The sequence below is a fragment of the Vanacampus margaritifer genome, chromosome 8 (assembly GCF_051991255.1).
Source record: "Vanacampus margaritifer isolate UIUO_Vmar chromosome 8, RoL_Vmar_1.0, whole genome shotgun sequence".
Taxonomy (NCBI): Eukaryota; Metazoa; Chordata; class Actinopteri; order Syngnathiformes; family Syngnathidae; genus Vanacampus; species Vanacampus margaritifer.
The window spans coordinates 12,540,371-12,557,444 of record NC_135439.1 but is presented as its reverse complement, the minus strand read 5'-3'; the positions used below and the strand labels follow the sequence as shown (position 1 = coordinate 12,557,444).

The window sequence follows — 17,074 nt, the reverse complement described above, 5'->3', positions numbered from 1 at the left end:
AATAACAACAACAGATAATTAAATAAACAGTTTAAAAAAATAAACGACATAAGATTGCTAAAAATAAAACCAATGTATACAATGCCATATTTTCATGTTGTTGAGTATGTATTTAATAATGAATAAACGAATTTTCTAAAAAAAAAAAATCCGTTTTTGTTTGTGTAAAGATACCCACAGAGAAGAAAGTAAAGGTGCATTCCCTTCTAATCACAAAAAAAAAAGAAAAACAGGGGGAAAAAAGAAGCGAAAACGTGACTGTAGAGACGAGAGTCAACCATTGCATGCGCCAACAGAGTTGAGCGCGCGTCCGCGCTCGCGTGCGTGTGTCAGGTAGACGTCACGATGTGCCGGGAGGGCGTCGGGGGCGCGCCAGCGCCGCGCCACACTTCCTCAATCGAGAGAATCACAGAGTGAAAAAAAAAGGAGGCGACGAAAAAGAAAGAACAACTTTGGCCCGTGTGGCGGTGAAGGAACAACGGACAGTTTGCTGGACGAGGTGAGACAGTCCTTGACGACTTTATGTTTGTCGACTTTTTCGCCGACTTCGTGCTTGTACGTGTGCGTGTGGAAAACGTCCCTTATGGAGACTTTAATAGCACCTTCTACATTTGTCACGCATTTAAGCGTAACGTCTGAAGTTAGCTAGCTTCACAAATGAACGATGCGTGAGCGGCGGCGCCATGCATCGATGGATGGGCTGCTTGTTTCAATAACGCTAAAGTTGTCTAACTATTAGTCCTGACGTTAGTTTATTCTTAGAAGTATTTGCAAAGTAAGCGAGCTGCGTGGATGCGGTGGAATATGTGAGCTGTCACATCGTTTTTTGACTCAACCGGGTCGACTATAGTGCTCTGCCAAACAAATCGTTTAAACCCCAACCGTGTTCTCTGTCTAATTATGGTGTATTGTTTTTATTGGCCAGCTCAGTCAGATGCAATTGGAAATTTGCATTCCGCTTACTGCACTTCATTGTCAAGTAGTTGAAAGCTTGTAACACCCAACGTGTCTGTGTTCGGGAAGTAACAGTTCAGATTGACGCGTTGAAGCATCTTCTTGATGACATGCTTCAAATTACACTACAATCATTTCCACAGGGAATTCTACAGGTGACAAAAAAATATCTACCTAAAAATGTCTGCTTATACTGATATACACCCCTTGAAACACACAAATACAAAATGAGCACACTCGCAAGTAACGACTGCAGTTTCAGACGTCACTCATGAGGCCACACCCCCAAAAGACACAACCCCAACACATGTATACTATGAGTAGGTTATGTTTGGTAATTGCACTTTCAAGTCTGACTTAAGTACAGGCAGCATGTGTTTGGTTTTCACATGATGATGGTTGTCACTCTCTACAGTATATGCCCTGTATTGGCGACCAATCAAGGGTGTACGTCACCTCTCACCTAAATCAGCTCTAAACACAGGTAAATTGGGCCCAACCAATATGGATTTTTTTAGTCAGGTTCTGGTATTTGGTGGCGTACAATTACCATAATAGACTAATTAAACCTTTACATTACTGCTTTACAATACTTTTTCCTTTAGTATTTGTTAAATTTTTCAACAGAGAGATAAATCTGGAAAAATGGGCTAACTTTGTATTTATATTTATTTTTGGGTTGATTAGTAAAGCAAAAATGAGGCTGAATGCTTGCTTCAAGCTGTTCATTAGTCACTTCTGTAAAATATGTACAGTATTTGCATGTGGAAAGAACATAAGACGGGCGAGTGCACAGCGGTGGACTGTAGATGTTGAGTACTTTATTTAGTCTTTGGGGCCCCACACAATAGCCGTACAGAAAGTGCGGGATTAGTGAAGTGAGGCTAAAATTGTAAACACCCACTTTAAGAATGTGCTGATTGAGTGTTGAAATAGCAAGCATATAAACTATGCTGCATTAAATATTATATAATGTATACCAGGTATGTATATTTTAGGCATGAGCTGAAATTGAATTCTGACTGTATGATAAGTTGAAAACCGTGAGCAAAAATATCACGTTATCGTAGTGTCACAGACATGGTATTAAAATTACAGCTCTAAAACTGAGTTTTTTGTTTTTTTTTAATATCTTGGTAAATAATAAAACAAGCATTTTTTTCTCCCAGTAAACACCGTCAATTGTATTACTTTATTTTCTGAACAGCTTTTTAAACAAAGTAATAGACTATTTGGTACAGAAGAAACATGTACACACCATTTTGGGTTTAAAAAAATAAAATAAATAAACATTCTTCTGTTTTGATTTTTCATAGTAAGTCACAATGTCCTCTCGTGAACTATTTTTAGAAGAGACTAGTAGGCTACTCATGTTGGCCTTGGGGCTAACTCGTACCCGCTGGTACCATTTTTTTTTTTGTGTTCGCAATCACATTATTGGAGCAAAAAGGCATCCAGGTTTGCAGAGTGTCTTTCGTCTTGCTCCATCCCTCCTCTCCTCCGTGCGTAACTCGCCCCTCCTTTCCCCTCTTTGCTAGAAGGAGGAAAAAAAGTAGGCAATTAACTCCAAAGAGTCGGCTTGTTCATGTAACTCTGCAAGCAATATTGTGATTCATATCTGCAATTCCTATTTGGCATCACAAAAAAAGCATGAAGACTCACAAGATTTGCTGAAGTAACACTGAGATTGGGAACCATCCATATCACCTAAACATTGCTTGAAAATTTGCTGTCCTCTCTTTGATTAGCTTACCCTCTTCCACATCACAAATGTGACTGCAGATGCTATTTGAGTAAAACAAGCTCGTTTCTGGATATGTTTAGTGTTGTATGATGAGTTTTGCTCTTTAAACATTTCCCCCACCATGACGGCCCACCAGTGCGAAGCTTTAACACAACGCAGGTATGCTCAAGGATGCTTTGCAGATAAAGTTTTCAAGAGGGACACTTATTCTGTTTTGCCTCCTCCATTAACTCTAAAGATGAACTCAACCCCAAAATATTCTTTACAATAATGGAATTTGAGTTAAGCAGCAAAATCCACCCATTATCCATCTCAGTGGCGGCCATTTTGCCACTTGCTATTGGCTGAAAATGACAGTTTTGTCCTGAGCAACTGTGATGTCATTTCAGTCGACAGCAAGTGGCAAAAAGGCCGCCCCTGACATGGATGAAAACGGCTGGATTTTGCTGCTTAATTGATATTCCACAAACAGAATATTAATCAATATACCATGTAGAATAGTGGGGCTGCATAGAACATATTGTAAAGAAAATTTTGGGGTTGACTTGCCCATTAAGCAGCCTTTTCATGAATTTACGCAGGATTTTATGAAAACGGTAACTGATTTGAATGAATATTTGTTGAATTATAAGAACCCAGTACATTTGGTGCAAATCTGGATTCAATTACCAATAAGAGAATTTATGTTTTCTTTTTTCCATTTCAGACAAGACGTTATCCTCACATCATTGACTGCATTTGCAATGCTCTAATGTTCAGAACTGTCTTTTAGTCGTAACCGTAAAACCTGTTAGCTAAGATTGTCTGCGCAATGATGAGCAAAACCGTCCTTGCCAGCAACCACACGCTTGTGTCATTCAGTGAAGACATTATTGGAAGGAGGCGCAGAACGGGGGTGAGCTGGTTTTCAGAGAAAGGCGCACGACTTCTAAATTTAACCGAGGGGACAAATCAAAACTGTGCATGCTTGACAAATCAATCGGGCTGCCCTCAATCACATAGCACAGTGCGTGTATTGATTATACTCCGCAACACTGTAGCCACAGTCCACGAGTGACTTTGCGGCAACCCAAACACGCACACACACACTTGTCTTTCTCGTTGCTGATTTTCTTTTCCGAGTATGTTTTTCTGCTGGTCTCAGTGTGGGCGGTTTCGGGCTGAGGAATTGCCGAGCTTCCTGTGGAGCGCCGTGTGCTTGTGTTGGAGTCGGGACATGTAGAGGCTCGCTTTTGTCGCGGCAGGCATGTCCTCCGTCTTTGCAGCTGCTCTCTTTCACACAAAGCATGAGCGTGCAAACTGAAGTAGCAGAGGTCAAGAAAAATGGCACATTTGACATTAGAGTGGTAGACACAAAACCTGTGTTGCATGTTTCTGCTATTTAAAATTAACTTAATGATAATGATAGACCAATATGTTTTTTTTCCCAAGGCCCTTACTGATGATTAGTAGTCAAGGAGAGCGATAACCGATATTTCAGGCTGATATTCATATGCAGTAAAAGAGAAAATATTAGCATCAGAATTTCAAAAGGAACTTTTTCTTTTAATTTGAGATAAAGAATTGACAGCGTTGCTTAAAAATGATAACAAAAATTGCAGGGAGCTTCCAGGGTCATCAGCATGTTAAGCTAAATTAAAAAGTAAGCAAGTACTGTAAATAGTTCTCTAAAGTTTTCTAAATCTCTCTCTTTTTTTTTTTTTTTTAAATAAAAAGTGTTGGGAGTTCCCAGTGTTTAATAAAGTGGAAATTTAAATAAATCCATAAATGTTCACTGTATCTCACTGAGCGACAAATACATGTGAATGTAGCTAATTTACGGTTTTCGTCAGGCTTCGTAAAAGGTTTCAAAAGATCTTCGCAGCCAGTGAAAAATAGTATATGGTTCAAAAATGTCTTTGCGACAAGTAAAAACTGTCTGCGAACATCTTCCAAATTTTGATTAAAAACCCTAAATTCACTACCTTCGCAAGCGGTCACCGCTCAGTGAGATGCATACCAGCTTTATCGGCCTCCAGATTCGTGGAAAAATGATGGCGACATTTGTCCAAAATATCTGCACCAATAATCGGCCCGGACGAAAATGGGTCAGGTTTATCTCTATTTAATGATTTATTTTTTTTCTTCTTTTTTTTTTTATAAGAGATCTATATCTACAGTTCTAGAATAGATCTTGAACCACTACTGATATTAGAAAAAAGTTCTTTATGTGTGAGAAAACAAATCTCCATCAAATTCATGTTCATTCAATTTGTTTAAAATGTTTTAGGGCCACCGTAGTTGTTGCGTGCGTTCTGTAGTACGCAAGTGAGTTAGAGTTGACGTTTGTAACAAGTCATGTCACATTTGTTTGTGGCATTGCGTATCAATTTACACACAGGCAAAATGCAAATGTTGGGCTGTCCTATCCGCACAGAGCTTAACCCGTAACTGTTTACGGACACTACTCTTAAAATAGAGTGATTTACAAGAGAGGTTTTTTTTCCTTCAATGTTTCCCATTCCCAAGCTCTATTGAGCAAAGGCACCCATTTTACATCTGAAAAAAAATCTCACATCACAACACAGAATGTCATACAAAGCTTTAAAAGCATATCATTGATTAAAACACTTCTGTTTTTAATGAATAAATAAGTGAAATTTGATCACATCACCCCGATTATTTCTCAGGGCACGTTAGGGTGCCACGGCTCCCGCCTGGTTCGCAGTCAGTGGCCAAGAAAGAAGTTAGTAATTGGCGTGCATTTAGCTTAACGCGCCACCTGAGGAATCCCCGGGATAACGCTCTCTTGTTTGTCTGTCTTTGGCAGGAGCTGACTTTTGGGACTCACCATGTCTCCCTTCTTGAGGATTGCCTTCAACTCTTTCGAACTGGGCGCCCTGCCCCCGCCAGCCGACCCGCCTTTCTGTGCAATCAAGATGAAGGAAGCCTTGACAACTGGTGAGAAAAACTTGAACCTGAACTTGTCAATACACTAAGAACCATCAAAGCTATTTGTAGCATACCTCCTTTTCCCCTAGAACGAGGTAAGACTCTCGTACAGCGGAAACCCACCATGTACCCGGCGTGGAACGCCAGTTTTGATGCACACATCTACGAGGGCCGTGTGCTGGAGGTGCTACTGATGAAGACGGCAGAGGAGCCGCTGGCTGAGGTCACGGTTGGCGTGTCTGTCCTGGCCGAACGCTGCAAGAAAGCTAACGGGCGTGCTGAATTCTGGGTAGAACACCTCAAGTTGGTTCTTTGTACAAAGCTGCAGCACAGTTTGGTTTCCAAGTGTGTGTTTTCTGTGTTCAGGTGGATCTTCAGCCTTCCGGGAAAGTGATGATGGCAGTGCAGTACTTTCTTGAGGGATTGGAGTCAGGTAGAAAAAAAACCCTGTTTTACTATCAATCCATTTTCTATAGCACTCACAAGGGTAACAGGTGAGTTGGAGCCTATCCTAGTTGAGTAATAATAATAATATCGTCTCCAGGTAAATTCCTGTATACTACGGCATACTTTCAACGTGTCGTTTATTTATTTCGTACACTTACATTCCATCTAATCATAATAATAATTGTAATAATAATAATAATAATCATCATCATCATCATAATGTTGATGATAATACAGTAATTTAGTTTTCTTAGTTAAATGTTTTTTTTTGTTGCTTTTGTTTTGTCAATGTGTTTATGAAACAATACTAAAATTTCAAGTTACTAAAGCGTACTAAAATGCACTTGAGCGTAGTTTACCACTACGTACTTTCATATTTCCATCCATCCATTTCAGCTGACTTGGCGTTAAAGGTAAATAATACCGGACAAGGCGGTCCTTGAGCAAGACACTAATGGGGGTTTCCAATAAAAAAAAGTTTGGACATTTTTAAGTGAATTAGTGAAAATGCACAATTAGATGAGAGGAGACTGCACCAAGAGATGACGTCAAATGTGACTCTGCCACAAGACACTCGGCTGACTGTCCACAAAAGAGGATTTTTCCTTAATTTTACTAAATCCAGCAATATTTTAATTTCTTCCCCCAAACATTACCTTACATAATCGTCCGTCGCCATTTTTTGTGAATATCTTTGTGTGACGTAACATGCTATCCGGCCCTATCATTGTTTGTTCACAAAACCTGTTCTTATAGCCCAAATTTGCATTTTTCTTTTATCGATACGCTAAAATAAAAATCCACTCCCTCTAAGAGAATTTTTTTTTCCGGTGTATTTTAGGCCTGTTTTCTAAGTGTTTCCATTCATGTTTATTTTCATAATTCTTGAACATTCTAATAAAATGAGTTTGATGGAACCCACCAAACTGCTCTCCGGGGGCTGCTAAGTGCTCCAGTGGGTTCCACTAGGAGTGTGTGTTGGCTGTGGTAAGTCAAACACGTGTATGTGGCAAAAAAAAAAAGCGGATCTTCATCATTCACACCGTCACTAAATGGGAAGTGAACACCCACTGCCCTCCACCAAAGTCACGCGAAAGTAGCACATTTTCAGTGACCCTAATACTTATATATTTAGTTTGCATTTAACTTGCAGGCTAACCAAATTAAATCATGTAAATTACTTTTATTTTTATTCTCTTAGAATTAGATTTTATTTGATCAAAGCATCACCACACAAATGTAATTACTTAACAGAATTTTTGCGACATACAATATGCACTACTTTTTGTTGCGAGTTTGTCCTATTCCTCGCTGTGTTGCTTTTTCTCTATTGTGAGTGAGTGATACAAACCGAATAATACAGTGAGACTCTCATAATGTGTTCACGAGAGACCCCTCTGGACTTTGCAAGTGGCTGATTGAGAAAATAGGTTTTCAGAGCAAGAGAGGAAAGTGGGTGAATGATTTTTTTTTTGTCTCCTAACTTCAGCATTATCAACTACTGTGTTGATCAAGTCTTTTATCTGTCATCATAGGAAAACAATGAAATGACAACAAATACATCAAATGAATTAAGAGATTAAAGATATCTGAGTGGATTACAATCACCACGTCATGTCTGTCAAACAAACGTTGTTTCCGCCTGTGTGACTGACAGAGAGCAAACAAGCTTCTAAAGAAGAAGAGGCCCCCACCCTCAACCGTAGACGAGGTGCCATCAAGCAGGCAAAGATCCACTTCATCAAGAATCACGAGTTCATCGCCACCTTCTTCAGGCAGCCCACATTCTGCTCTGTGTGCCGAGATTTCGTCTGGTTAGTTCAGCCTACTTTCTGCTGCTATAAACAAACCTTCTGGGGAATTAAGGGGAAACTTCTAAACCAACTCGGGTGCTTCTTATTCCATTGATAGCAGCGATGCACTAAATTGTTTTGAAACACTTTTTGGTCTCACTCAGCAGGAAGTTGAGGCAAAAAGGAAACACGGTTGCACAAATGATCACGGGCGTACTAAAGATGCTGGTTATAACAAACAAAGGATCAATCACAAATCACTTCAAATTGTTGTGGTTAAAAAACTGAATTTAAATGACGCATTTGTGTTTCTTTTCCTCTCACAGGGGACTCAACAAGCAAGGCTACAAATGCAGACGTGAGTGAACAGACATTTTAAAGCCCCTTTGTATTTACGGTGATTCAAAAAAGTGGGTTCAAAACTTTCTGACATGTCCACTCCCCAACCCCCACACACCCACACACCAAAAAGTGGGGAAAAATACACGTTTACTGAACGCAACAAGATTTTTATGCAAGGTGGCGGTTATAACTGGCGAGATGAGCAATCATATTAATTATGACACGTCATGGCATGTCTATATTGTAAGTGAGCATGTAGCTGCATGTGAGCAAACTTAGCATCATTAAATGGCCAACTTATTTTCAACTCCTGTTAATTTCTGTTATGCAGCAGTTATCATTAATAAGAACCAAACTCATATTGCCAAACAAACCAGACGTACCGTAATTTCTCAAGTATAATACGCACTCGAGTATAATATGCTGGCAGCCGATGTGATTGATGCATGTAGCGTTTATAGCTGCCGCTAATTCTCAACTCCAATCCATATTGCTAGCAGCCAAAATGATGTTATTGTGGAGGCGAGGAAGAAAGATACGGCATGCGGATGCTTTTATTGCTTCAAGATATCGGATTGATGGGAGCAATTTAGAAAAGTAATATGTCATTTACCGGAACTTGTGTATGCAGGAAATGGTGAATACATACTGCTTAGAGTCCATTATGTTATTGTGGTGGTGAAAAGGGGAATCGTAGGAGGTAAATCGCAGAGAACGCTTTATTGAACATACCGTACTTCTCAAAACTTCTAGAGGCTCTGAGGATAAACTAGGTACCGTAACACAGCCGGGGGCGGGAGAGGGGTAATGAGAAAGAGGTAATGAGAGAGAGAGCATGAGAATATCCGGGGGGAGCTCCACCTGCATTGAAGACTAACTTAAATGCATTTGTCTACTGAGCTAATCGCCAAACAAAGTTTTGCGGTGGTTTTGGGTCGTGTGCCCCGTGAGATTTTATGAAAGCACAACTCGTAGTAGCCGCTCCTTTAAGCATTGCCGTTACGCTTGCCATGCAGCCAGTTGTAAATAACGTCATTCATAACTACAGTGCGTAAGGGGGGACAAGTAGCAGGTTATTAAACAGAAAGTACGGAAGGCCTACCTGTCAATCTTTGAGCTCCTTATGCAGTTCAGGGTGCTTGTCTTTTAAATGCTTTGTGATGTTGCAGGGGTTTTATAACATCGTCTACAGACCTGCGTTATGCTTCGCCTTGCGCATTTTCTTCAGCCATCATTCGTTTTCATGGTCTCCTTCTTTTTGTCTACCTCCGCACATGTGAGTCAAATACGCTTTTATTTGCAATGTGCTAATTCGTGCTTCATGGGCTCCTTCTTCTCTTGCTGCGCACGCGTGGGTCAAACCACGCTGCTACTACCTCGCTACTCTGGCGTTATGAGATGGAAAGAAATGAGTTTGACGGGTTTCTGCTCTGATTGTAAACACTGACGCTCGAGGAAGCTGATGACAGCAGCCAAACATGAGCGAGCGTGAAAACAGTCCACCAATCGGGAGCGGGCGTTCACACATCTTAATTTGCATCATTTATGCAGGCAAGACACATGAATCCAACTCCTAACACGTCCGCAAAAGGAGTCCACCAGCCCACCAATCGGTAGCACACGTTGGCACAGCTAAATTTGCATATGGCACGGATAAAGGTCGCTTGCCTCGGCGGCTTGGCTGGAGGGAAAAAGTTGCGTTGGGTCGGGGCCATTTATATTTCCATAAACTCTGCAACGTGACGTCATTTGTTTTGGGTGCACATCACTCGACATGTGCTTTTTGCGCATGCGAGTCACATCCATCACGGGCGCGTTGCGTTCACATTGAAGTCGCATTTTGTTTTTGTAATGTGAACAGTCCATAAAAAGATTTAACAAAAAAAAAAGTGTGAACATAGCCTATAAAGCACTGGGGGAAACCATGGGTTGTAGTAAAAGTTGGATTGATTCCCCACTGAAGGTCCGGGTACCAAATGTCAAGATGATGTAATTTATTAATGTGCAATTCATCACTTTTTTGTGGTAATATGACTCTCCTTTTTATCAGAATGCAATGCGGCCATCCACAAGAAATGCATCGAGAAAATCATTGGCAGATGCACCGGCACTGCCGCAAACAGTCGAGATACCGTGGTACGTAACACATCTCTCTGCAGTACATAAATATCTTTACAGAAAATGAACAAGTGTGCTCATATTGAATTGTGTGGGTTGTCTGGTCAGAGTTTAGGACGAAGGCAAGGTCCATGACTTGTATGGTCATCAATAGCGAAGGATAAAGATGTTCAAAGACCAACTGAGCTAGATAAGAAACTAGATGGAGATGATCAAGCACACAGATCCGCACAGTGGAGAACGCAAGATGAGATTAGGTTCGATGGCACACAGCAGAGCGGGGAAAAAACAGGAATTTGGGATATACAAGGGAGTTCAGAAAGGACTTAAAATGATGAGGCAGATTTGTAAAGCCGCGAGACCACTATTAAGGATTCCTTTGCCGCGGCTCGTTTATGGAGAAGATGAATCGCATTTGTTCCCGCAGTTCCAGAAGGAGCGCTTCAACATCGACATGCCACATCGTTTCAAGAGCCACAACTACATGAGTCCCACCTTCTGCGACCACTGTGGAAGTATGCTGTGGGGTCTTGTCAAGCAGGGTCTGAAATGTGAAGGTAAAACACACACACACTGTCATGATTCTTTTCCATTTTTCCACGATTCTGTATTTTTAAGCCACTCTGTTGTCTTTGAAGATTGTTCCATGAACGTTCACCACAAGTGTCAGCATAAAGTGGCCAACCTCTGTGGTATCAACCAGAAACTTTTAGCTGAAGCACTTACACAAGTCAGCCAGGTGAGTTGCTGCAGATCTATGTGTAAATTTTAGAAGTTTAATGCAAATATCAGAACACACTATTGAATCACATATGATTCTTTGAGGACACTTTCCATATATAATCTTGTACATTACCCATATAGGTGACTTGAAATAAATAGCAGGCTTTGTGACAGACTAGCTGTGAAACTTCTTTTTGCCTATCAGAAATCCTTCACTCGGCGCTCTGATCCAATCCTTGATCCAGACCTACCTGATATCGGAATCTATGATGAGGTTAACAAGCTGTCTGAACTGGATATCAACGGTCAGTGAGTGTTTGCATGTCCTAAAATGTTACTGATATTTCTACACATTCTGTTTGTAGCGATGCTTCACTAAAAATATAATATTACTTCTGCATGTGTGGATATCGTTTGTTTGTTTGTTTGTTAGACCCAAACCATTACAGCAGAATATGGGATGGCTCGTCCCCGCGGCCTCAGACTCGTCTGACACACCTTACTCGCATTAACGTGGACGACTTTGTCTTCCACAAGGTCCTGGGGAAAGGTAGCTTTGGCAAGGTAAACGACTGCAACGTCTTAAACGCCTGTAACTTATTCATTTACTTATAAAATTGGTATTAAGAAGATAAGCATTGTCTCTGTGTCAGGTTCTGTTGGCCGAACTGAAAGGTCGGGAGGAGTACTTTGCTGTGAAGGCCCTGAAGAAAGATGTGGTGCTGATGGATGATGACGTGGAGTGTACGATGGTGGAGAAGAGAGTCTTAGCTTTAGCCTGGGATAACCCTTTCCTCACACACCTTTATTCAACCTTCCAGACTAAGGTCAGATTCTCTTCGGTGCCATTTCTAACTGTGTCATACTCACTAAAATATATTTTTGACTGCAGGAACATCTGTTCTTCGTGATGGAGTACTTGAATGGAGGAGACCTCATGTTTCATATTCAGGAAAAGGGACGATTTGATCTCTGCAGAGCCACGTAAGAAAAGGAAACCAACTCCTTAATAGCGCCATTGTTTATTCAGTATATACACCTTTGTCCGCCTCTCTTTATGGGATCCCCCCCCCCCCCCCCTTGCTGTATCTTGATGGGCTGAGGCTTGGCTGCCGTCCGTCCGTTGGTGCTCACGAGCACAATGACCTTGTAAGGACTGAGCTTGCCTGTGTACTGTTTGTAGGAGCTATCCATTACTACCACCCACCTCTCTCCTTGACGCTGTGGCATTCCCTCCAGCAAACTCATAATGGCGCTGGCACACCGGTGACAAAAGGAGAGGGGGGGTAGTGTGAAACTGAACCAGCCAAATGACCTTTCTAAAACTCACATTGGACAAAAGACAGTAGGACTTTAACACACTAGAGCACTGGCACACTACCCGCTAGCTGTGCAACGTAAGATAGAAAAACAAACACATTTAGCCTGGCAGAGCAAGTTTTCCCGGGTACTGTGTATATTGACACATATGGATCAAAACAAGAGACCAATATAATGATATCTATGACAAACAGCAGCTCGTAGGATTGAAATGCGGGCCATATCCTGCGGGAGATGAAAGACCAACATTGACTCCTCCAGTCGAACACCATCACTTGTGTCATGCTGGAAATATTATAAAATTGTTAACATTAAAGATAACTGTCATGCAAGTACAATATAAAGAAATTGCATGACGTTAAAACTAAGCGAAAATTCCGTCTCTCTCTCTCTCACTCACTCACACACACAAACAAAATTGAAAATAAATATTGTGCCTTTATACTAGCATCTGCTTTCCATTGGATCATATGCACTCAGAATATGTAAATAAGCATTGGGCTCAGTGTGTGCTCAAGCTGTCAAGGCAAAGTGGAATGTATCTGCTCCGTTCGGTTATGCAATATTTTTCCTTAAGCCGAGACGGAACTGCTGCTGGGATTGAAGTGGCTTCGCTCTCTCACTCTCTCTGCAGATTCTAACCAAAGGAGCCCAGTTAGTGTAAAGGACAAGCAACCTCATGCAGCTCAGCCTATTTAAATTGATTTACACCAGCTTCACATAAACTGCTGGACTTTAACTTCAGGCTGTTCTAAAGTAGGAGCGCATAAAACGCTTACAAAACAAGTGGGCTTCAACTTTAAGGTTAATGACTTGATTTAGTTTGAGAACTTAAGGAACATAATTTACTTTTTTTGTATTGTATTGATCAGCAAAGCATTTTCCTACGTTGCAAGTTCCATCTGCTTCTATATTATAATACAAATTTTCCTCTTCGCCATCACTAGTAATCTTTTGTGGTGGCATTACACAAAAAAAATCTTACCTTAGATAATGACCAATCATTGCTCACCTGTTCTGTGAAGATGACCTGCATGTGTACAATAAAAAAAATCTATGCTGACAGGACTGTTTTAAAACTGCATTTTATTATACTGTGGTGTTGATTTCAATTCGATTAATTGTTCAGCCCTACTAGAAGTTTTTTTTCCTTCTTTGCACAGTTGAGCCCGACACAGATGACAAGCGAAGCAGGTCACTCGAGACACTCGACTCTTTTTGGCCCATTGCCACGCTCGGCTTTCACACGATAGCGGCATTATTCGCCCGCCTACTACTCCATACAAACGTCCTCCTCAATAATTCACGTCAACGCTGAAAGGAGCCCCCTGTAGACGCCAGCGTTTGACTTCCTCGCAAGCTGCTGACATTTATCTGTCCCGCCGTTTTTGTCATTACAGGTTTTACTCTTCTGAGATCATTTGCGGCCTTGAATTCTTGCACTCCAAAGGGATCATCTACAGGTCAGCAAGTCAACCCAGTGTGCCCATTTTGTGTCCATAGTATGATTTTGATTTTGATGAACAAGTTGCAAGTGTGAAGTGAAAATGAACATCTATTTTCACACTTCCTGATAAACTATCAAACACTTCACTACATTTTCACTATCATGCAGTAAGTGTAACCAAGGACTTTCAAGGGTCATGTAAGGACAATATTTAAAAACACACACACACACACAAAACACACTTGTTTTTTGTTTGTAATGCTTCATTTTTGTTTCCTGCAGAGATCTAAAGTTGGACAATGTGATGCTGACTCACGAGGGACACATTAAAATTGCTGACTTTGGCATGTGTAAGGAGAATGTCTTTGGAGACAACCGGGCCACGACTTTTTGTGGTACACCTGACTACATAGCTCCTGAGGTACTTTACTCCTTTAAAAAAAATGCTAAGAAGAAGTTTTATTGCTGCAAAAATTGTGCAAGACAGGAAACCAGATACAGGAACTGCAAAAATGTTGATAATATCCCTAAAGACTTCAAATTGTATATGACAACACTGCAAAAATGTGAGAATCACTGGCACATGTATCTTAATAAACATCTATGGATCCTTTGTGTCTCTAAAATTAACACATTAATTCGTCCATTTTCTATGATGCTTTTCTTCAGTAGGTTTGCAGTTGAGCTGGAATTTATGCCAGCTGACTTTTGGGCAAGAGACGGCTAAACATTGGATTTGTCGCCAGACAATTACAGGGCACTTCTAAACAAACCACCATTGACACTCACATTCATACCCAAGTACAATGTAGAGTCTTCAGTGAACCTTAAATGCATGTATTTGGAATGTTGGGGAAAGAAAACCGCTGCAAGTAATTAATTAGCCTTAAACATGAAATAAAATAGTTAAATGCTTTACATCAGAGGTCCCCAACCCTGGTCCCTCAGGGACCGGTATCCAGCCTGTTTTCCATGTCTCCCACAGCCAACACAGGTGGAGATCGTTATCAGCCTTCTCCAGAGATTGCTGATTAGCTGATGATATGAATCACCTGTGTTGGCTGTGGGAGGCATGCAAAACAGGCTGGATACCCGTCCCTGAGGACCAGGGTTGGGGACCTCTGCTTTACATGACAAAATAAAGCTAGGAGTTTTTTTTATCTGACATTTTTCCCACAAAATGTGCATGTCTACATGGCTGAGTATTTGAGATCCCACCGGGATCTCGAGATGATTTATGCATTGGTGGAAGAATTCATTCAATTCACATGATGTTTTCTTAATTTGGAAAAAAAAAAGTTTGCTATGTCTTAATTTCCCAACTGTGAGTAGGTTACGCATGTAAGCATGTTTTGTTGATTCATAGATCCTGCTGGGCCAGAAATATTCTTTCTCCGTGGACTGGTGGTCATTCGGCGTGTTGCTGTACGAAATGCTTGTCGGCCAGTCGCCGTTCCACGGAGATGATGAAGATGAGCTGTTTGAGTCCATCCGCATGGACACTCCTCATTATCCCCGCTGGATCAACAAGGAGGCCAAGGACATGCTGGAGCAGGTTTGTACACACAGAACTACTACTACTGTACTCCGCAGAGCTTGATGGATGATCTTGAATTCAAAATCAATAGTAGAAATTGAAATATGTTTTTTTTTCGATGTAATCATAGACACTGTTTTCTTTTTGTCATTTGTCTCCCTGCAGTTATTTGAAAGAGATCCCACACGCAGGCTTGGGATCATCGGTAATATCCGCTTACACTCATTCTTCAAATCCATTGACTGGCAGGCCTTGGAGAACAGGGAGGTGGAGCCACCCTTCAAGCCCAAAGTGGTATGGCACACACACACACACACACACACACACACACAATTGTAGAAACCTCCACACTGTGTCATGTTTGTACCTGCTGCAGATCTTTGTTTTCGTTGTCGTTCATGAGAGATATCTGCTGCTGATTACAGAGAGCACCAAACGACTGCAGCAACTTTGATCGGGAGTTCCTAAGCGAGAAGCCCCGCCTGTCCCACAGTGACAAGAACTTCATAGACTCCATGGACCAGTCGGCATTTGCCGGCTTTTCTTTCATGAACCCCAAGATGGAGCTCCTCTTAGAGAAGTAACTCTTGAATGAACAGTGAGACTGGGTTGACAAAACCCCCGTGTTAAGGTGCAGTTCAATTTGTGTGTCACATGGTTAAACCTGCCAAATAGCTGGTCCACCAGCAGAATTTGCGTGACCTTGTTTTAAGCACAAATTACTCTCCTTGGGTACAAATAGATATTTTTAGAACATTTGGAGGTACTGTATATAATAAGACCAGTGTGTTTGTGTGCATGCGTCTAGCTGTTGTGTAGCTTTTGAGAAATAATATTACAGTATTGCCTGCAAGAAATAATAATACAGTAATAAAAAATAAATGGTGGTAGGTTGATAACTTACATTGTATTTTGTGTCACTACTGCCATCTTGTGTGTGTTTTTTGTAGTAAACAGCAGTTCAAGCCAGCAACTAATAAATGTTGATTTACTGTACTGTACATAGATCTCTAATCAACCTTGGTGTCAACCTATTCTAGATTTTAAGACTTGTTAATTACATCTCTTTATTTGAATAAATCAATGGCTTGCTAACGAACTTGGAATAAATCCACCAGTCTTCCATAGCAGGGGTAAGCTGCCTTTATTCCAGAGCATTGGATGTGGGCTCTCATGCCAATATTCTAAAGACAAATAAAACTGTCAAGCAACTGTTATTAAAAATAATAAAACTTTCATGTTAAAAATCTAAAATAGCAAACACCTTTTTTTTTTTTTTTTTTTTTTAAATCTTGGTATTTTGAAAACACGAGCATAAACATAATAAATGTTGCTCGAGTTCAGACATCATTGGACGGAAGTAGCTGAAATTATGTACTGTATATAGATAATGTACGGTATATTGGTGTAGCATGTGTATTGGTACGCTGTGAATGTATTTTATGTTATTTTTTTTTTACTGTCTCCATCTTTTATATCTAATTAAAAAACACCTCCAAACCAAATCTCGGTTTCTATGTCTTTATAACCTATAGTAAGTCATTCATGAAAAGCTAAGCTGTATATACTGTATGTAGCATGAGCGTCTCTCAATGCATATTTATTTATTTTCTAATTTTATAGTTTCGTTTTCACACGTAGTTAATGTTTTACTGTCTCTTTAAATAAACATGACTGCCAAGTCACAAGCGTTGTAGCCACCAATGGCGTCGCGCGTC

General features: G+C 40.7%; 1 protein-coding gene across 1 annotated transcript; it reads left to right on the top strand.

Annotated features, from left to right (window-relative positions):
* Positions 1–349: 349 nt before the first annotated feature.
* On the top strand, positions 350–16,861 carry prkcda (protein kinase C, delta a). Its single transcript, XM_077573736.1, has 18 exons — positions 350–499; positions 5,508–5,638; positions 5,719–5,918; positions 5,996–6,062; positions 7,734–7,890; positions 8,196–8,227; positions 10,262–10,347; positions 10,757–10,886; positions 10,968–11,068; positions 11,258–11,357; positions 11,486–11,616; positions 11,706–11,879; positions 11,945–12,036; positions 13,773–13,835; positions 14,102–14,240; positions 15,186–15,374; positions 15,522–15,650; positions 15,782–16,861. Exons 2-18 carry the CDS (start codon positions 5,530–5,532, stop codon positions 15,938–15,940), a joined length of 2,058 nt encoding a protein of 685 aa, XP_077429862.1. The 5' UTR covers positions 350–499; positions 5,508–5,529; the 3' UTR covers positions 15,941–16,861.
* Positions 16,862–17,074: the final 213 nt, after the last annotated feature.